The 22,852-nt window shown below is 36.7% G+C and overlaps 1 protein-coding gene across 2 annotated transcripts in view; it reads right to left on the bottom strand.

Annotated features, from left to right (window-relative positions):
* Positions 1 to 19,017, bottom strand: part of LOC109238169 — a 23,414-nt gene extending 4,397 nt beyond the window's left edge. The window contains exons 1-12 of one of the 2 annotated variants that reach the window (XM_019404602.1): positions 18,762 to 19,017; positions 18,584 to 18,680; positions 16,156 to 16,266; positions 14,711 to 14,808; positions 14,525 to 14,608; positions 13,627 to 13,763; positions 11,511 to 11,583; positions 11,351 to 11,396; positions 9,499 to 9,608; positions 9,196 to 9,303; positions 9,039 to 9,098; positions 8,699 to 8,760 (exon numbers count right to left, since the gene is read on the bottom strand). In XM_019404602.1, coding sequence (XP_019260147.1) covers positions 8,699 to 8,760; positions 9,039 to 9,098; positions 9,196 to 9,303; positions 9,499 to 9,608; positions 11,351 to 11,396; positions 11,511 to 11,583; positions 13,627 to 13,763; positions 14,525 to 14,608; positions 14,711 to 14,808; positions 16,156 to 16,266; positions 18,584 to 18,680; positions 18,762 to 18,833 — 1,058 coding nt within the window. In that variant the 5' untranslated portion in view covers positions 18,834 to 19,017. The remainder of the gene's footprint in view (positions 1 to 8,698; positions 8,761 to 9,038; positions 9,099 to 9,195; positions 9,304 to 9,498; positions 9,609 to 11,350; positions 11,397 to 11,510; positions 11,584 to 13,626; positions 13,764 to 14,524; positions 14,609 to 14,710; positions 14,809 to 16,155; positions 16,267 to 18,583; positions 18,681 to 18,761) is intronic. The other variant, XM_019404603.1, reaches the window with a different exon arrangement.
* Positions 19,018 to 22,852: the final 3,835 nt, after the last annotated feature.

Below are 22,852 nucleotides of genomic sequence, written 5' to 3'. Positions count from 1 at the left end.
GGCCACACTTTGAAGCGTAGCTCTAAAACAACTATATAGAAATGATGGCCTTTAGAAAGTTCTACGCTCATTTAGGCACCCTGAAAAGCGTTGCCTAATGTTAAAAGTTTGTCTTGATCAAATGCACACTTTTGATATTCAGGCACACTTTTTTGAAACGTGGCGAAAGGCTTTAAAAATGATGTATATAGTTGCTACTTAATGTATCCATTATCTGAGCGATGAGCTCTAGAGAAGAGAGAAAGAGAAAGAACGAAATTACCTGAGCTGTGGTATATGACATTTGCTTATATGATTATGCTAAATTCTTATAAATAGGTTACGAAACCCTTTGCCTTTATTTCTTTGCAATCTAGAATATTGAATCTCTCATACCTTCTATTGTCCTTCTTCATTCCAGAGTTCTTTTTCTCCTTGATTCTTACTCTATTTGTCTTTCTATCCTTTGACTTCTTGCTACCATGACTCTTCTTGCTTACATCTACTCTACACATAAACAAAGATGGTCAATGTGTCCTCAGTTCCAGGGGGTACCTGACCCTGTTCCATGCAGTGCGGCTCTCATACGATGGTTGCCATTTTGCTGAAATGAAGAATTCCTCTGGTGAAAATAATCCCCGTAGTGAGAAGCTAGATTGACTTTTCAAAATGCCAAGGACGACCACTAGAGGTCTCGATTTGTTGATGAAGATGGTGGGCCTTGGCCGAACTTAGGAAATTCAAAATCCTGCCACACTAGATCTAGTCAGCTCGGGCCAACTGTGCAATACACCGCCCGGATACTGCGCTTTTTACGCGTACCCTATTATATACAGGTAATTTCGACATGACCACCCTTAAGGATATTACCTTCCCCCTAGTTTTCCTGGGCACTCATTCCTTGTACTAGGGAACTGATTCAGAAGGAAGGATCTCACCAAGAAAGGAGTTACGGCCAGTCCATATAAAACTTACTTATATCATAGTTAATAAGTAATGTTTGTATTATTAATTATTTAAACCTATATAAGTTATATTTTTTGTGTAAATATGTATTTCTCATCGTATAGCCTCAAGTAATAGTTATTTTATTTCCCTCTCAGCTGTGCAAACGACGGATAGATTGCTAATAAAGTGCTCTTGAAGTTTTAGATCAAGTCACAAATTTCAAATGTAAAATTAAAAAGCTTTAGAAGTCTGTATTCACAAATGATTAGAAAAATATTAATATTATGGAAAGAATGGATAAACTATGATTAGCAATTGGTACTATCTTCATAATTGACAAATATAGCACTAAAAACACGGAAAATTTTCCATCAACGCGTTTACAGATTTATAATAGCATTTGTATATGGCTTATTTACTTAACTTACAATTAGTTATAGCACTCTACATCTTATTAATGTCTTAACCATGATAATCTGATTATATTATAACACTTTGATTAATTTGCGAGAATGAAATTGGAAAGTCTAATGTTCTAATAATTTATAGACAGAAGGGAAACAAGTACAGGAAAAAAAAATATTGCACCTGATATTTAGACAAGCAAATAAATGGTAATGTATCTTGCATAATAAATTTTCATCACTTAATTATGAATTGTTTTTACACTTTTATTTGTGATTCTTATAATTAAATTGCTTTTATTTGGTATAACTTCAAATACATTAAATAAAATAATATGCAATACCTATACATAAAAATAACGACGCTACTAATTATGCTTCAATCTCAAACAAGTTAGTATTAATCATAAATTTTTGGATGATTCGCTCATTAAACCTCATCTCAGGCTAATCACATACAAAATAAAAAATAGAAAGCAAAAGTTAAACATCACTCTCTGTCTTTGTTCTGACAATCTGCAATGCCGTGCATATTTTGAATTTTAAAACAAATTATGCTTATATACATTTCTACACTTTTATTTGTGTAATATTTATAATATTTATATTATAGATTTGTAGCAGTAGAGGGCATGTTTCCGACATTTTTTACATTAATATAAGCTCTTTTTGCTGGCACTTGTCAAGCATTTTAGTTTTATGTAAAGATTTATTCCAGAGAGACAGAAACTTCATTTATGCTTTTTTCTAAAATTCATTATATTATTATTTATTATGTTATTGTTATTATTATTAGAACCCGCATATAGAGATGTTAAACAACATAATAACATATTCAGTGTTAATACTATAATTCACAAGTGAGGTGATAGGGTAATGTTACGCAGATCTGTATCCTACCTTGTGAAGATAGAAAAGCTATTTCGATAGCCCTCGGCTCAAGGAAAGCTAATTACAACAATTTAGAAAAGGAATACGATAGTAAAGAAGCCATGAAAAAGAAGCCTTAACACAGCCCTAAGTCCTGCGACACGGCAATTTAGTGTCGCACCCGTGTCGACACGACACTTAGTAGGGTGTGGGTATGGGTCCGTACCGGATCTGCTCAAATAATTTTGATACTTGTGACCACGACAGACGAAAAATTCTAGACGAGATACAATTTGATTCCCGAAATCAAAAAGAAAATAGGTAAATTGAAGAAATAACTTACTTTTATTAGAGAATCTAAACTTTATTTATATTGAATTTCAGAATAAAAGAAATCCATACTTTACAAGCTAGACGTAAGTATTCCAAAAATATTTCTCATAATTTAGAGATATTTTTATTTTTTGCGGATCGCCTACCCGTATCGTACTAGGTCCCTATCCCAATCTTAGAATTTACATCTCGAAGGATCGACCTCTAGATCCGTACGTATCGGACAACCGCACTCATGTCCAAGCACTTAGAAACAGCAAGTAATAAGAAATGAAGGCAGAAGAATATCAGGTATTAATAGAAATCAATAATAGGGAAATACATAGAATAATACTAGTATACTGATAAAAAGAAAAAAACAATCAGACTACATATTCTTTCTACCTATTTTTCGGCATCCACACATTCCTATTGAGTGTTAATATTACATTTGTTCTGTAGCTCAAAATCTTACAAATTAGTTTTCATGTCTTTATAAAACAGGAAAAGTAGGATATTCAGGCAATTACCACTCGCATCCATTTGTTTCACATTTCTAATACTCCTTCATTTTATGCGTTCCATTTATATGCAATATTTGACTAAATTTCATAATTTACCATGTCTATTAATTGAAGTCGTAATTTTACATGTTTAATTTCACTTCTCATACTTTTGATTGATGTGAATATAAATATTTAGAAGTAATTAGTTGAAAACTTTATTCACATCAAAGTTAACACAATTTGATGTGTTTAATGGATTTTGAATTTGAAAAAGTTGGTTGAGAAAATTATATTTAGAAATAAGTCATATAAATCACAAAGAGAAGTAGCAGATAGTTCTCAAATATCTCCAAAATCTTCTTTCTTTAGTAATTTTTTCACTTTTTACTTTGGCATAAATAAAGGGTGAATATTTATCAAGGTAATATAAGTACAAAATTACATTGTTGTAGCCAATTGATAAACTATTTTCAATGTCACAAAATGGCAATAATAACCTATGAACTCGGTCTATTGCCATGTACCTGGTTTAGTTCTTATTAAAATGGATTAACCACAAGCTTAATACAGATTGACCAGTTTACTCTTGCTACTTGAAGATATCTATCTAATTTACATAACAGAATTTGATTCACCTAAAAAGAGCTGAAAGCGTCCGTTCGCTAGCTTTCCGTTTGCCCTTCTCAGCTGAAGCCAAATTCTTCCCCTGAGAATTGTGTATTTTTACTATCAAACTTCTCATTTACTTCTTCATACTATGTTCATGCAAGGAATCATGCTTCTTTGTGTTACTTGTGATCGTTAATGCACATCTTTCATCAAAAGATTCAAATGGTTAATAGATGTCTTCTGTGAATTCACTATCCTTTTTCTCCTTTCCTGTTGCTACAACAGTGTAGTTTCACCTCTTCCAGCAGCATCCTTTATTTCATCCTTAACAACTGTGTACGCGTACCTTAATTTTTTCTTAGTTACAGTATCCCCTCTATCCAGTTCTTGACTAAGAAAATCTGTATCTCAATCAAATCTTGTTCTTGAGAGCCATCTCCTCAGAGCGCTCAGCAGAAACGATCTTCTGCTTCTTGGTTATTGCCTCACTAAATCACTGCATCCTTTGATTTAACTTTGCTTTCAATTCTGTTTGTGTTGCAATTCATAATTTTCATCAAGATCACTATCTTCTTCAGACACATGCTCTTGGCTTCATTAGCTCCACATTTCCATGTAAAGTCTTCTTGTTGACCATCACCTTCAAGCAGGACATGTTTCTTCGTTTCGATCACTTCACCTGTGGAGACTCCAGGAACTATGGTATCAAGGATGATTTTGCCGAGAAGGAACCTTGTCTTCACGCACGTGTCCTTTCCCAAGAGAATCGTAATCTATCTTGAAATTCTTCTTACTGGTTTTGAAAGATGTAACATCTTTGACCAGGATGTCAAACTATAAGCTCGAAATCTTTGCCCATTCTCATTGACACAAAAGACCTGCACCAGACATCCAAACTCATTGCTAACAAAAGAGCAATTACCATTCTTGTAGCCGATTAAACACTTTTCAAGTAAGAGACACGAGAATTAAAGTCTATGATCTGGTTTTCTTTTTTTTCCATTTTGTATTCAAATCAAGAAAAATCATGTTATATATCATATTAGGATTTACTATATGGACAAGCTGAATGGTTTTCCAATGAATTTATTAGGTCCGTTTTTGATGGAGGGCAAGCTATAGCATTTATTCCAAGTGAACTAAGTCTTAAGTTTACAAAAGGTAGATGCAAGTACCATGTTGTTTACGAGTAAATGAACACCGTTACATCAGGTTCAGAGAAACAGGGGATAATCACCTCCTTGTGAGTATAATGAGCTCGCTCTCAGGTTAGGAAATCGTGATGCATGCCTTTAAATAAAGAGCTATTTAAAATGTACTTAATCCTTTCCTGTCCATAGCACGCACTGCAAAAGGTTTAGAAAGAGTCTTTGTCTTGTTGTATGAAGCATTAAGTAATTCAAGGCAAGTATTACGAATGGTTGACTTTTTTCTTAGGGAAATCATATCTACAACCTCTAGACCTACAATGTCGGTCCTATCGTTTCATAATGCTAGGTTTCCACAGATTAACAAAAAGACTTGACCAAGAGATTTATTAAGTCATAGATTTCAAGTCATTCACCCATTCCCTGCTGTAATGGAAACCAACAGGAAACATTGTTTCGCAAACACAGGATTCTTAGAAACTGGAGCGTTCTCCTCCACATTTTATATGACAAGGCTGCTATTGAGAGACAACTGGACTAACTCTCTGATCAAAAGCTGATTTATATATTTATCAACAGAAATTCCAGATGGATTATATATCAGACATTTTCATCATATTACTATTGAAAGAGGATTAACGCAGCTTCTACTTTCAGATAGAAATTAGCCTATTTGACTCTTGGATGAACAGCATGACTAGCTGGAGGACTCTCATAAAAGTCAAGCATAACCGCATAGCGTGTCAAATAAAGTGAAATGACAAGACTGACAAACAGCTTGGTGTAAGCAACAGTTAGATGTAAAATCAAAGTACGTTTACCACCAAACAGAGCATGGGCTCCTGGGAACTTGGACATTGCTTCCAGGAGGCTGTCCCGTCAGTTAAAATGTTTATAGATTTTTGGACTTTCATGCCAGCTGTGCAAGTCTTTCTGCAAGTTTATTCATCTGAAATGGAGACTTGAGAATCAGAGACTTCAGGTGCATCATAGCTCAGCTTCGAATGCTTCTCTGCAAATTTAACACTTCTTCCAAATTTCCGTGATACAATACAGAAGCAAAGTCAGGATGACAAGTGCATGTTGAGTGATGAGTGATCAATGCCAGATGAAACGCAAGAGTGAAACCTGTCATGCACATCATTGAAAAGAAACATGTCAAGTATCAAAGTCATAACAAGCCAGTTCTCACAACACTTGTGAGGTTAACAATTCATCTAATAGACGACATGTCAAAAAAGTGATAGTAAGTGATCAAAAAGAGTAGTAAATTCCACTACTGCGACAGTAGGCAGCCAGACTATGAGCTGCAACATCTGCTGTGAAATAGAGTTAGAAACATGTACTTCCGAAGAATTTGCATGCAGACTGCAGCATATGAGAAAATTGAACTATGGATACTCAGAGGTAAAATGTCAAACAACGAATCTACATGATGAACATGCAGCATGTAGAAATTTCTTCAAATCTGTAAATGTTTAAAATGCCTCTAATTTGCAATTTTAAACAAATAATGAAGGAGCGACATAGTGATGATGCCAACTTAGGCTTTTAAAGTCGGAAGGATGCTTCTAATGCAGTCAGTGTCGAAATTAAAATCAAAATATGACAAAGACAGGAAGATGCTTGTTTTTTCTGTTCACAGTGCTGCATTACCTCTCACTATGGAAAATTCAGTAGTAGAAGAAGCTTCTATGACTCCTTTACAGATTTAATATTGTGTGTTCCTGTGGAGACCTTCTAATACCTTTCTCTCTACCTTTTGGTGTTAGCTTTCTTCTTTTTTTTTTTGTGGTTTAGGATGTCTTGTTTAGCTTTCACGTGGCTAATGCATTTGTTATTTCATGGTCAGGCGAAATTCAAAGTAGTTCCTACGGTTAGGGAGCTTACACTTGTCCTCCTTTGCGAAATTCAAAGTAGAAAGAAGCTTCTATGACTCCTTTACAGCATTTAATATTGTTGTCCTGTGGAGAGACCTTTCTATACTTCTCTCTTACCTTTTTTGGTGTAGCTTTCTTCTTTTTTTTTTTTGTGGTTTAGGATGTCTTGTTTTAAGCTTTCACGTGGCTAATGCCATTTGTTATTTACATGGATCAGGCGAAATTCAAAGTAGTTCCTACGGTTAGGGAGCTTACACTTGTCCTCCTTTGCCAAGGAATAGCCATATAATTTCAGTGACTCGATGATTAGGATTGAAAACTTGTTTAGTTCTTTTTTTTTCATCGGACTTGTTTAGTTCAAAGCATACAAAGATTAAGTATGACTACTCGTTTAGTTCGAAGCATACATAACAATCAAAGAGAGACTGCAAGGTCTCTTAGCTTAACAGGGCAGGGTTTCAGCTTAGTCAATTTAGAAAATTTTCCTATCACATCAGCACTTGAGACAAGCTAAATAATAGCTCTTTGTTAATACTGCTGCAAGGTACTATGATAGAGTTAATGGACCTTCTAATTAGACAAGTCTAGAGAGAACATATATCAAATTACAGCTCTGAAAGCAGCAGTAGATGCATAATATCCAAAGATGAAGACCATCTCTCTCAGGCCTCAGGAGGGAAGTGTCAGTAAAGGACAGAGAGGGGTCCTAGAAGCAAAAGCCTCGTGGAGATAAAAGATTAGGGGTGGCAAATGGGGGGTCAAGATGGGTTAGGTCAATAAATGGGTCATTGTCAACCCAGCCCAAAGCGAACTTGGGCTAGACGGGCTGGTCAAGATGGGCTAAAAATGGGTCATAGCCAACCCGTCCAACTTGACCCATGTTTTAGAACCCTGCTCATCTTGCATAAACAAGCCTTTTACCTTTTATACACCTATGTATAAAAGGTAAATAAATACTATTGATTTTTGAGAATCAAATATATTTTCTTAAATAACAAATTAGTATTTTAAATATGTAAGTTGAAAAACATTTGCGGGTGGGGGATGGGGGGTTGGGTTGGGTGGTGGTACAAAAAAACGAAAAAGGAGAACCAGAAAATTGAAAAAAAAAAGGTAAAAAAAAAAATTAAGGGGTTTGCGGGCTTCCATATTTAATGTTCCAATCAAGGGTTCGACCAATTGATATGTTTCACAAATAATTGAAATAATTTCTCTGGTACGAAATGGGGCCACTTCAAATAGGGTTCCATTGCTCCGGACCAGATACGGAGTAAGGGATTTTTCGGGGGGGGGGGGGGTGTGTAGCATTAATCTATGTCATGCATTATTAGTGATGAACGAATGAAAAATAGAAGAATTAATACTAAACATCTTTGACGTGTGTGTGTGTGTGTGTGTGTGTGTGTGTGTGTGTGTGTGTGTGTCAAAAAACAAAAAATTGAAGATACAAAAAAAAGTAAAAAAGAATTTGTAGGGTGGGTGGGTGGTGCAGAAAAACGAAAAAACAGAAAATTGAAAATACAAAAAGAAAGGAAGTAAAATTGGGGCAACTAAGTAAATTTCTAGATAAGCTGGGTTGAGATCCCTTTGTTTTGGGTGAGCTTCATGGGTTGTATTTGAGCTAGTTCATGGGTCAGAATGGGCTATAAAAAATAATATGTTAAGTAGGGCTCAGCCCAAATAGACCCATGAGCTAAAATGTTTGTAGCCCAACCCATTAATCTCTGGGCGGGTTGGATGGATTTGGGCTCAAATTGTCACCCCTAAAAAGAATCCAATCAACATATCTGAATCAGACCTCAGAATAAAAACGAAAAGAACTCTGACTAATGATAAAGCTGCAGCAATGTCATGTCACGGGCACAATATTACATGTCACTAATTATTACAGGTGAGAAATGGGCACAATATTATATGTCACTAATTACTGGAAGGGTGACAAAACAATCAAATGCCAAAAATGAGACGCAAAAATCCTCACCAAAAAGCATGTCATAAGACCAAGTGCTTTATTTGAACCCAAATAATTTATATCAACTCACCACACGCTATCATGCGAAGGTTGACCGCAGGTGACAAATTGATCCAAGCTGGAAAATAGTTTCTGAAGAAAGCTGCGACTTATAAATTATATGCTTAAAACACAAGTAAAAACCAACAAAAAATTAAATTTAGAAAATGAATATGCCCACACGCGCATGCACCATACACAGGAAAGAGCTGGTCTTAGAAATATTTATAGGAGCAACCAGAAGCTGTTACATGAAATTATAAGATGTAGACAACCCAGGAAGAGTTGATATCAATTAAGTGTTGGAGCAGGTATAAGGACTAATAAATTTTTTAAAGAGGAAGAAAGAGATGCAGCAAGAAAGAGCATACCATCAGCATCACAGAACTGTCACCCAATTGTTTGCAAGCCTGTTGAGCAAGGTATGCTCCCTGTAAATGATACACATGCACATTAGGCTATTTCCACCATTCTAAGGTGTATCATTTCGTCAACAAGCCAAAATGAGATGCAGCAATATGGACATACATGAAATGGCAACACAATCTCAAGTATATTGTATCTCTGAAGTAAAGAAAGAGAAGGCGCCGCAGCCCCATATGACATCATATAATTTAGTTCCATCCTTATTCTGGCCTGCAAAAAAAAAGAGAAAAATTAGTGAGCATGTAGCATATGACATAGAGAGTTCCCTTAAAAGAGTAGGAGCTTTTTAAGTTTCAGGGATGTCCAACAATGAAAAGGGACAAATAGGAAAGAGAAAGCCGTTTGAGAAAAGATGATGTGAATTACTAAGCCAGATAAATGGCTTATCCGAAAATCATTGTATACCTTGGACAAGCTCATGATGGATGATGAGAATTCATCCATCCAATCTTCTATCTCCTTTGTAAAGGATAAGTTAAGACGAGCAGCCAATCTCAAGCCGCGCAAAATTCTTGCTGAGAAAAAAGAAAAGCCAAGATTAGTTCCATCACATTAACTATTAGGGTTAAATTCATGTAATCCCCGTCTATTCCTGAATTCAACAATGTCAACCCCATTCTACTTTTAGTTACACTTAATCCCAAGCTTTCTTAACTCCACATTTTGCCAAATTGATTAGCAGTAAAGCAGTAAAACCCCTTCTGTTCTTTTCTAACAAGGAGAATGGCTGTAAACTCTTCAAACCTCATGGTACCCCATGTTTATACCTTGTGTTCCACCTTCCTCTCACCTGAGCTACAAGAACACTACTAATCCATTTAGCAAGCATTATTGCCCCTTCCACCCTCAAACAAGCACGCTACTTTCCCTCTTCGCCTCTGCCAGCCAAAGCAGGCAGAAGCAGCACAGTCACCCTCCTTCTCCCAATGCTACAATCATCCTTCGCCAAACATTCTGCTCCTTCCTCGTGTGGTAAACCTTATAATCCCCCCTCTTCGCACTCAAATATAACCCCTCTCGTCATGCTTAACTTTGACACCATGGGACCTCCCACTTCATCCCCCTGTAAAAGAATGATTGCTCAATCTCTTCATCTAATTGTCACCTTTAAACGACTGCCTTTCTAAGACCAACGCAATCTCCCACAATCACTTTAAATACAATCAAAAAAAATATTCAACTAGGTACTCAACATTCAACTTCAACGATGTTTTCATAAATTAGATAATACAAATCCCCCCTCTTCGCGCTGAAATATAACCCCTCTCGTCAAGCTTAACTTTGACACCACCTCCCACTTCATTGCCCGTTAAAAGAATGATCCCTCCATTGCTTCACCTAATTGTCCCCTTTAAGCGACTGCCCTTCTAAGACCAACTCAATCTCCCACAATCATTTTGAATACAATCAAAAATAATTAACAGCTACGTACTCGGCATTCAACTTCGACAATGTTTTCATAAGTTTTCTAATACTAATATAGTAGTGTTGCAAATAATTATAGAAATAATGTAGTCGCAAGGGAACTCAAAAGTACACCAATGGAAGGTTTTGATATGGGCAATTGGTTATTGCATGAAGAGGGAAGCTAGGAGAATCATGGAAGTGAACAGCTAAGGGGTTAAGAGTATTGCTGGAATAAAGAGACCATATTTCTAGAATTAAGAAGAAGAGTTTGCAGAATCTTTTCTTATGGTGTAAGGGTAGTCTTATTGGTAGCACAAATGAGTATATGGATTTCTTGGACTTGCTAGGGGGCAGACAGTAGATGTAATCTTTATGTTCCTTATGTTCTGATCCGCATTCCCTTTGTTATTTTTCTACTTGTACCATCTTGGTACATTCTATCAATAAAACTTTTGCCATTTCAAATAAAAAAAATTATCCCGTGGAAATCTCATGATCCAATTATGAAACTGTTTGGAGCATTTATAAAATTGAAGGTCTATGTTTTTAAGCGTACTATAAAACTGTTTAGGGGTGCATTAAGCGAGTGATGGATGAAAGGGATGCAATGAATTTGACCAAATAAAATAGTAATGCTTCCCTCCGAAATTGAATGTTTAACTTTGTTTAGTTATTTACTTATCAAAAAAAACTTTGTTTAGTTATTAAGAAAAGAAGTAGACAATGTCTACGTTTTGATTTTTAAGGAATAAGTAAGATAAACAGATAGAAAAATAAAATACATATTCGATTCGGTAGAAGCATGAACTAAGTCTTAATTCATGACAAATTTTTAAATACCTGCACCTACCACAATCCTCTCCAAACGACAAGTGAGCGGGTACTAAAGTCCGCAGCTGAATTCATATCAAAATAAAACTTTTTAAATCCCAACACATCAAAGTAACTATTTTGCATTACATACTTGAAGATAATTTGATAAAGTACATACATGAAGATAATAACCTCACCTTTAAGGATCTTAGGTCCTGCATTGCATTGACATAATCATAGATTCTATTCACCAACGGATTGAAAAATAAGCTGTTTCCATGACATTAGAAAAATTAATAATGAGTTAAATAGCACCCACAAACTCAATAATTTAAGTATCCAATCAATCACCATAACGAAAACATATCAACCCACAGGCCATAGTTTTTGAACTGCAGAAAAAGCATGTTTAATTTGGCCCAACATTCTCTAATATGTAAAATGCTTTGGTTCATGGAACTAGAAAAGAAAAAGAAAAAAAACGTAAGTTACCATGTATGCTACATATGGCATAACAGGTAGATATAATTCATACTGACTTTGTGTAGGACTTTCCATAGAAAGATACTGATAAAGACATCAGTTCAACGTATAGCGCAGAAAATAGCAATTTGAGATTTTAAAAAGAATTGAACGTTTATGAGATTACATAATTTTGTTTAGCAGAATCCTAACACCAAATAAATTGCTTAGTTTAGCTTCCCAAAATGCTATAATGTTCTGAAACAACTGTCAATTCACATCTCACAGCACTCCATTGTAACAACTGGGGCAATTGCACCAATATTTGAGAAATCATTAACCAGGTCCCTCGCACTAGCATAGGGTTTAATATCTTCAGTTTTTTGCCCTTTATCTTAATCCACTTGCAAATGCTAAGGATTACTGATTCTAGTGAACTAAATAAAGCACCTAGAGCTTTGTCAACAACTTGTGGAGGTGCAACTACAATTAAATAACCAATCAAGCTGACTTATTCTCTCTTCTTGCAGCCCTCAACCCTCCAAGAAAAGGAGCAACAGACATTTCCAACTTCTTAGTCATAGCTCTGGAAACTGCTAACAGTTTTCTCTCATCTTTTCTCATCCAAAAAGATGAAATGTAGAAACCATTTGGATAGATGAGAGAGAAACCCTGTTACAATTCTTAGAATCTTTTGTATGGATAATCAGGGTTTTTTCTTTTTTGCTTCTTTGGCTCTCTTTTTGTATGTTATCACATCATTTAGAAAGTGCTGGATTTTGACACAATAATACTTACCATTTATCAAAAAAGAAAGAAACCACTGAATAATTCTATTCATTAATACATGCTAAACTGAGTTATGACTTATGAGTAGTCATCAAGGATCCCGCATGGTGTAATCAAATGCAGCATAGCACTAACTTCAACAAGTAGAATTCCAGTTTCAGCAAACTGAAAATAATGGTGTTTACAAAAAACACAAATTCTCATTTCATCAAAAAACAGAAATTCTGTTTTTTGGGAAACATGAGTTTTAGAAATACCAAAATCATCTAAGCCTAATTTATAGCAAACTAATTCTTTGCAAAATCAACCCACCTCTTCCACTCTGACTCTTCAACTTTCAACCATTTTCCTTAAAAATATAGAAAGAACTAAAGTTACTTCATTTGAAAAGTATATGATCGTCGCTTAATCCAATAATCCATGTTACTTTACTAGTTTATTCCACATTTAACGATATGCGTCCTAATAATGATCCAAGGTCTGAGTGATAGTTTCATAAATTCTTGGGTGAACTTTTTGTTGTTAAAACATTTAGTCCAAATATAATATTATAGAAAACAGTATTTGAAATTAAGAAAAGTGCACAATTTTTCCCAAAGTTGTTTTACATACCACCTAATTAGGGCCATAACACGGAGAAATTAAGCATGGAGGTGCCACAAGCACACAGAACTTCCCTCTACATGACTGCCACCTCTTGCTACAGTCAATTCCTCCACATTTTGGTCAAACTTAAAGATTGTTCTGCATTCATTGCCTTTTCTATGGATTACTAAGCATATAATCAACACAAGTACCGAAAATAAAAGGGAAATGCATGAACTGAGCAACAAATTTGGATGTTATGTGTTAAATTTTCCTTTTTTTACCGGGTTGGCAGTCTCTATACCTATTCAGTTAGGATTGGTGTGACTGAAACCTAAGCTTTAGCAACCAAAATTAAGTTCCCAACAGCACTAAAACTTACAACCTTTCCTATGCCTTCTTTTCCCAGGAGAAGTCCAGAGAACAAAAATTAGCTTTTAGCTTGTCCACTTAGAAAAATACAAAACAAAAAGATACCTGTTAATAGTGAAATCTCTGTGCATGGAATTCTTCCAGAGAACGAAATCTTTCTGATCACATCCCTTAGGCATTTTAGGAACAAAGAGTTCCTCTTCCTTTTCAGCATTCTTTGCCACAGTATCAAAACTTGATACCTGCAGTTAGTGTAAGTAAAAGTACTTCAATAGCTTTGATTGTAAAAAGGGTTTCAGATCAGTGTTATCAAAGGCGAAAAGCACAAAAAAATTCTAAGGTTTGTTGGGGCTTTAACCGCAAATAAAGCATGGGCTTTAATGATAAAAGGTGCAAGTGGAGAAAAAGTAAAAATATGTATTTGTAGTCCAAGACTAATAATTATAAGCATGAATAACAAACATATGGACAAAAAAATAGAAAAAATTTTACGACAAAGTGAAATATCAATTGTTTAATGTCTTTTCAGGATTACACTCTCTGCCTTCTTGAAGGTAGGGTAAGGTCTGCGTATATACTACTCTCCCCACACTCCACTTGTGGGATTACACTGGTCTAATGTTGTTGTTGTTATATTTGACTGGCCGCCGATTTAAGAAGGAAATGAAGACTTTTAAAACTTGTGGTCCTAAACAAGCCATAACATTTGTGTGGCTATAATTCTTTTGAAACTTGTGTTAAACATGCCAAAGTATTTGTGTGGCTATAAAAGCTTCTCATTGAGGGTAGAATTGGAAGTTTAAGTTAAATTATTTTCAAATTTAGAAAGACATCATTCTTTTTGGAACGGACAAAAGAGAAAGGTTCACATAAGCTGGAACAGGGGGAGTATATATTTGTCGGAACAGCATAATTTGTACAATGTGAAATTGTGTTTGCGCAAGCCCAACCATAGAAGTGTATGAAGGTAGCACATTTGGTATCCCAAAGGAGTTGCACCAACCTCAATAACAGATCCTTTGACATGTACTCTACATATCGGAAACCTTTGTCCAACTATTTGGGAACGACGAAATTGCTTTTTTATCTGCAAGACGTACAATAGCAAATGTTTGAGCCCAACTACGAGTAACTGAACCCTAATATAAATGTCTCATAACAAGGTGATGATTCTAAATGCATCAAGAACCTGTGGAAGTCTTGCATTTGTGATTATATCAAAGTCTTTTGGTATTCTATTGAGAATTAGATCTCTGACACATCCACCAACCAAGTATGCTTCAAACCCTGTGTATTACAATTTGGTCAAAGGCTAACCTTCAAAAAGCGAGAGTAAAAAGAAAAGAATATGTATGATCATACAAGAAAGAAAGAAAGACATGCAAATGAAGTTGTACTGGACAAGGGTGAAAAAAAACATAGGGTCTTTTATCCAAATAAATTATTACGTCATGATAAAGTGTGTCTAGATTCACAACATGTCTAGACTCAATGAACTTGAATAGATGAATATTCAACTAATTGGTTAACACCGCTCAACCGCTACTACTCCCTTCCATTACATGCATCAGGGGTAATAGAAAAATACCCGAATATGTGTTTCCAATCCTTATGCAGAAAGAAGTAAAAAAAATTGAAGGTTATTCTAGAATATTCCTACTTTTCTCAGAAGGTTCCAGAATAGTCCTACATAATTGTAAGAGAATAATTACTTACCCTTACTGTAAGTGTAGACTACTACTTACCTTAAGTTAAGACTCCTAAGAGTTCCACTTGTATAACATCAATAATCAACTCAATAAGATCTTTTCTCTTATGTTTCCTTGCTTCAAAGCAACATACAAGAGGAATCCTTGTAAAATTCCTTGATACTTGATATTCTTAATTATGAAATAATCATTAAGAATATCTTGATGTTTAATCGTCAAGAATATTCTACCCAAATATTTTCTTGACTCTCAACAGGCCTCCTCAATCTCAAGTAGGTGAAACAACTTGAGTATGTTTGTTTTGAGAAAGGGGATAATAAAAGAATCACCTGACAAGCAAACAGTCACGAAAATCATATTATCGGAATAGGGAACAATCACTGACATGGAAAGCAAAGCTGAAAATCTTTTTTCCAGAAAGTCGTTGGTAATTGCACAACGGAAAAAAGTGTTTCTTATTTTTAGAACATTGTATATAGACAGAATACTGTACATAGCACACTTACTGGCAACAGATCTACAGGGATTTGTAGGACTTAGCTACCTTAGTAAGAATCCTCTTCCCATGTATTTAAACCACTGATTCTTTGAGTAATAGACATTGGAAATTCCTCCAATACCTTGTTATTTTACATGGTATCAGTCACATCAATATATCCTTATTGTCCTTCTAGTTATTTATGTTGACGATATTATCATTACAAGAGATGATTGTGCAGGGATTTCTTCTTTCAAATTGTTCTTGCACGCTACGTCTCATACTAAAGGCTTGGCTCTCACTCCAGTTTGCTTTCAAACTTGTCAGTTCGAAAGCAAACTTCTTTCAAACTGACAAGTTTGAAGTCGCATAGTTCTGGAAACACGTGCTCTGGAAGACAGATCAGAAGCATGCAAAGAAAGGATTAAATGCAACCAAAACTATCACCTTCACTCTGCAAAATCTTCAGAACAACCCATGCAGATGGTGGTACCATTGATCTGCTTATCCCAAAGTTCCTTGAGTCCAGCTTCCTCCATTTTGAATAGTCAATTTGACCTGAATCATAATCAGCACATATCATAATTCAACTGTTAACTCCCACAAATAATATTTTTCATCCAATCACATGTTTGTTGAACTGTCTCTCCTACACAATCTTTTCCAGCTTTTTATCTCCTACCCAATGAAAAGCAGACAAGCAGAAAAGAAACCCACTTTTGTTTTCTTTTGAACAAGAATTTGTTCTAAAGGTTTATGGAACTTAAGCAAACAAGAAACTGAGAGATAAAATATACACTCAACAGTCACTATGACTGAATGGTTCCGGTGTACAAGAACAAAGGTGATATTCAGAATTGTAACAACTACAGGGGTATCAAGTTACTACGTCACACCATGAAAGTTTGGGAGAGGGTGGTGGAAGGGAGGATAAGGAGGGCGGTGTCTATATCGAAAAACCAGTTCGGGTTCATGCCGCGTCGTTCTACTACGGAAGCTATCCACCTTATCAGGAGGTTGGTGGAACAATACAGCGATAGGAAGAGGGATTTGCATATGGTGTTTATTGACCTAGAGAAGGCGTATGACAAGGTCCCCAGGGACGTTCTTTGGATATGTCCGGAGGTGAAAGATGTGCCGGTGGTTTACATTAGGGCGATAAAGGATATGTATGAAGGAGCTATGACTCGGGTTAGGACAGTGGGAGGTGACTCAGAGCCTTTTCAGGTGGTTAGGGGTTACACCAAGGATCTGCGCTCAGCCTGTTCTTATTTGCCCTGGCGATGGACGCACTGACACACCATATCCAAGGAGAGGTGCCATGGTGTATGTCGTTCGCTGATAATATAGTTCTGATTGATGAGACGCGAGGCAGCGTTAATGAGAGATTGGAGGTATGGAGGCAGGCCCTGGAGTCTAAAGGTTTCAAGTTGAGTAGGACTAAGACGCAATATGTGGAATGTAAGTTCAGCGACGTGACGGGGGAAGCGGATGTGGAAGTCAGTCTTGACTCAGAGGTCATCCTCAAGAGAGAAAGTTTTAAGTACTTAGGGTCAATTATCTAGGGAGATGGGGAGATCGACGGGGATGTTACGCACCGTAATGGGGTGGGGTGGATGAAATGGAGGTTAGCGTCTGGAGTCCTGTGTGACAAGAATGTGCCACCGAAACTCAAAGGTAAGTTCTATAGAGCGGTGGTTAGACCGGCCATGTTGTATGGGGCTGAGTGTTAGCCAGTCAAGAATTCACATATCCAGAAGATGAAAGTAGCAGAAATGAGGATGTTGATATAGGTGTGTGGGCACACTAGGCTGGATAAGATTAGGAATGAAGATATTCGGGAGAGGATGGGCGTGGCTCCGGTGGACGACAAGATGCGGGAAGCGCGGCTTAGATGGTTCGGACACGTGTAGAGGAGAAGCCTAGATGCCCCGGTTAGGAGGTGTGAGCGGTTGGCTTTGGCAGGTACGAGAAGAGGTAGAAGGCGGCCTAAGAAGTATGAGCCGAGCTGATCAGATAGGACATGGCGCGGCTTCAGATTTCCGAGGACATGGCTCTTGATAGGAAGGTGTGGAGGTCGAGCATTAGGGTTGTAGGTTAAAGGGTAGTCGAGCGGTTTTCCTCTTTGTCCCGGTTTCCCTCTTTGTACCGACGAGTATGATAGTGTTTTGTCTAGCTCTGCTAGCGATTTATGTTGTGTTTCACACTTTTGCATAATATTTGTGTTACTGTTTTCCCATTTATTTATTGTCTCTCACGTTGCTGATATTATTTTTCGGGTTTTGTTGTCACAAATCTATTGTCTCTGAGCCAAGGGTCTCCTGGAAACAGCCTCTCTACCCCTCTGGGATAGGGGTAAGGTCTACGTACACTCTACCCTCCCCAGGCCCCACTGGTGGGATTTTATTGGGTTGTTGTTGTTGTAGTCACTATGACTGAATCACAAATTAACTGGATAAATCCTATGTATGCATTCTGCTTTATTCAGGTTTTTCACTACTAATTTGTACACAAAGTATAAACCTACTGCAACCTTCCATCCGGGGGCAGATGCACGGTAGAAGCTATAGGTTTGGCCGAATCCAGTAGCTTTGGCTCAAACCTAGGGTACGCATTAAGAAATCTACTAAATATGTACAAATATTAAATTTCGAACCCATTAACTCAAAGGGTGAGTGGGCTTAGTGGCATCCCAAACCCAAAAAATTCAAATCTTCGATCGGCCTCTACATCCATCCTCCTCTATCCAAGCTTGGACTGCCAAGCTCAAAGAAGTAGAGGTACAGCAAGAAAAGACAAATTTTAAAAGAAAATAAGTAAAAGAAAAATTGGGCAAAAGCAGAAGCTTCAAAATGCACTAAAGCTGTATAATCACCTGCCTCGATCACGGACTCAGTACCCGTATTAGCAGAAACCTGAGACTGACCTTCGTATTCAACAAATGTATGTTTAAATTTCTGAAACACATAATTCTACATTAGAGCTATAAACTGTTCGACAATATGCCTGAAAGAAAAGGTAGCATGCAAAAAAACCAGATATCCAAGTGGTACCTGCAAGGATACAAGGGATTTGAGACTCGAGAATAAAGCATTGTCTCTAGCTAGCTTGGATATCGCGGCCATTAAACTTAAAAAAACTCTACAGCACCAACGGGGAAAGACAAGGGTAAGCGGCCATTTCAGACGTGAGACCGCGCCTCTTTGGCTCTGTCCTGAGATATATGCAATGCCACTGGTGCCAACAAAAGGTGAAGGAAAAAAAAAAGTTGGCTTTATTAGGTCACATAGCAACAAGAAATTCAAAACCCCAATATGAACAAACTAGGGATTACTTGTCCACTGAGTACTAAAAATATATTTTTACCTTTACTTATCTATTTTAATAACAACTCACTAGAAAAATAAAATTCTTTTCTTATTTCACTTTATTATTAACTACTCCTTCCCCAAATTATTTTTCAATACTTTTTGAAATACTATTATTATTATGAAAATTATAAGAAAAAATATACTTCATTTATTACTTCTTAAGGGGGAGGCATAAAGTCCATTTTGTATAAACTAGTTTTAGAGTACGCGCGTTGCGCGTGTATCCAGATTGATGAGTATTAATTTTAAAAAGTTAACATAAATATTATATTAAATATTGTGTTTAAATTATAAATAAAATTTTTAAAAGATAGAAGTTCATGAAAATACTAAATGTTGATCATATTTACCTAACTCAATAAAAGAAGGAACTTTTTGTGGCTTAAGCCTTTAAATCTTTATCGTAATTTTGATATATGAGTTTTGATTTTTTGCTTTAGAAGACCGGATAGAACTAGTTATATTGACATTACATTACTCGCAATAGCATTTTAGTCCTTGTATGACCTATATATGTTTTTAGGAACTAACTTGGAAAGGCTAGCTCACCTTTCATAACCTTTCTATTTTAGGGAATGAAGAAACTAAAAAGAAGTTTGAAACGATAGCTCATGATTCATATGGGACCATGGTAAAATATTTGTTAATTGGTTCGATCAGTTTACATGATTGTGCCTATCATTCATGGCCACCTTTTTCATTTATAAAAGTGCTATTGTATATATTTCTGCTTGATAACTCTCAAGTACTTTGCATCCCCAATTGTTGATGACTAATTTTCTATTAAAAGCTTGTTTCGTTACTTGTTCCAATTGATCAAAGCTACAGTTTATTACCACAGAACTCTACATTCAAAAACTTTAAATTCCAACACGAAATATCAATTAAACGTCTATGCTAACGAAAAAGGTTGTCTTCATCACACAAATACTAAGGATGGCAAAATAAATGTATTTGACAAATAAATAAAACGTCTCCTTAGAGATTTCATCTAACTCTATTGACTAATACTTGAAAATAATATTTATTACTTAATTGAAATATTTTTTGTTATTATTAATCATTAAATTGTTCGAACAATTGTGAGATAATTTAACTAGAAGGTAAGTAATGAGCTATAGATTCTAGTTTCTTCTAGGTAAAATAAATATCTTATGAAAGAACAGATTAACCAAAAAGTTTAATATATTCTAATTTTGTACCGAAGTGCTACTTTTGGCCTATGAAGTATGAACCAATCATTTAAATACTCAATTGAATAAAATTAATTATTTATTATCTAATTGAATGTCACATCGGACTTCGAAATAGAGCTCATATGTCACGACCCAAATCTCCCTTCATAAGAGATCGTGACTGTGACGACCCAAAGGGTCATCACCTGTTTCCTCATTCATTCTGTGTTTCCGAGGCCTTGAAAACCTTATTTTTACTTGCCTCGATTTGCATGCGCAGTCCGGGCGCGTAGCCGGAAAGCTTTTATGTTGAAATATGTGAATTCTGTGAAAAATTTGAAAAATTTTGATATTAATATGTTTAAGGTTGACTTCGGTCAACATTTTTGGTAAACGGACCCGGACCCGAGATTGGACGGTCCCGGAAGGTCCGTAGAAAAATATGGGACTCGGGCATGTGCCTGGAGTCAAATTCCGAGGTCTAGAGCCCGAGAAATGATTTTTTCTGTGAAATTATTTTTCTGAAATTATTAAGGAAAATGGAAATAAAAATTGATTAAAAGAATGTGGTATCGGGCTCGTATTTTGGTTCCGACGCCCGGTACAAGTCTTAAATATGTGTTAAGCGCTTTCTGTAAAGTTTGGTCGAAATCGGACGTCGTTTGACGTGTTTCGGACCTAAATGTCTAAAGTTGGAAGTTCATGAATTTTGAAATGAAAATGATGATCTTGAGGCTTGATTCAATGATTTTGATGTTAATTTGGCGATTTGATCGCTCGAGTAAGTTCGTAGGATGTTATTGAGGTTGTGTGTATATTTGGTTAGGAGCCCCGAGGGCTCGGGAGTGTTTCGGTGGTGTTCCGGGAGGTTTTAAAACTTAGAAAAGTTGCAGAAAAATCTGCAACAGGTGCCCAGTCATTTCCTTCTTCGCGATCGCACTCTCTCTCCCGCGTTCGCGAAGGGTAACTGGGCAGGTCAACGCGTTCGCGATTGGGAGGATGCGAACGCGAAGGAGAAACACTGGGGGGTCCAGGATTTGTTCTACGCGAACGCGGGAACGCGGGAACAATGATAAATGATAAATAATGTGGGTCGGGTTGCACGCCGCAACAGTAGTATTATGGAGCGGGTTGCACGCCGCAACAATGGTAATTATGGAGCGGGTTGCACGCCGCAACTGTTGTTGATATCATGTGTTATGTCTGAATATTGATTTCTTGTTTCATTGTGGATTTCTAAGCTGTTTTAGTTGTTACTCTGGATTGCTGATAATATTGTATCTCCCCATAGCGTGTTTCCCCTCCCATGATGTTAATTACTTGGTATTCGATTTCCGCTGTATATTTATAACTGCACAGGTTTATGTGGTGTCCAGTCTAGCCTCGTCACTACTTCGCCGGGGTTAGGCTAGACACTTACCAGCACATGGGGTCGGTTGTGCTGATGCTACACTTCTGTGCATTTTTTCACAGGTCCAGGTTTTGAGGAGCAGCAGCAGCAGTAGTACGGGAGCAGGCTTTCATATCACGAGACTGAGGTAGCCTTGCAGGCGTCCGCAGGCCCGGCGTCTCTTCTTTATGTTTTCCTTTTGACTGTTGCCTCATTGTTTCGAGACAGACAGCTGTTATATTTCTTTCAGACCTTTGTATTTAGTTTATTCTTAGTGGTTCGTGAGTAATGTGACGCCAAATCTTGGGTAGAGGTTGTTTTTGACTATTCCGCGTTTTAAATTTATCATTTTAAGACAGACTTCCGCTATTGTTCTTATTAGACTTTATGTTCTATATTGATGTTATAAACCGTTAAAGATAATTGCTAGTGATGGAAAGGTAATTAAGTTGGCTTGCCTAGCTACCACGAGTAGGCGCCATCACGACTCTGATGGTGGGAAATCCGGGTCGTGACAGTGACGGCACCTAATCTCTACAACTAGCTAAGCCTAACAAATTGCGGAAATAACAAACAAAAGTAAAAACTTAATAACTAACTACAACAGATAATTAAATAACTGATAATAGTGCCGCTCGGCATGTACAATAACCAACACTCTAGCAATACACGGTATTCCTAAAATCCGGAACATCATAAGTCACAAGTTACAGAAGAACACTAGTATCTCTATACACCAGAGCCTATGAAAAGAAGTACGGAAGGTAAATGACATAGGAGGGAATAGAGGGGGACTCTGAGGTCTGCGGACGCGACAGATATACCTTGAAGTCTCCAAACTGTCACTGCTCACTGATGACGTGGCTGATAAGAAGTACCCGGATCTGTACACAAAACATGTGCAGAAGAATAGCATGAGTACACCACAACGGTACCTAGTAAGTGTCAAGCCTAACCTCGATCAAGTAGTGACGATGTTAGGTCAGGTCCCACTGGTATATAATAAATAAAGCAGAAATATATAACAATATAATAAGAGACTGGAATTTAACAAAGAGGAAAACACAACAAAAATAAAAGTACAACACACAGGGATAAAATAGCAGGGGATCTCCCGAGATACCGCCTCGTAATCTCAAAAGTAAATACGCAGGGAGATCTCCCAAGGTACCGCCTCGTAGTCTCTAAAGCAAAGATGCAGGGGGATC

This window comes from Nicotiana attenuata, unplaced genomic scaffold (genome assembly GCF_001879085.1).
Source record: "Nicotiana attenuata strain UT unplaced genomic scaffold, NIATTr2, whole genome shotgun sequence".
Lineage (NCBI taxonomy): Eukaryota > Viridiplantae > Streptophyta > Magnoliopsida > Solanales > Solanaceae > Nicotiana > Nicotiana attenuata.
Note: the sequence above shows the minus strand (reverse complement) of the source record. Positions and strands in the feature narration are given on the sequence as shown.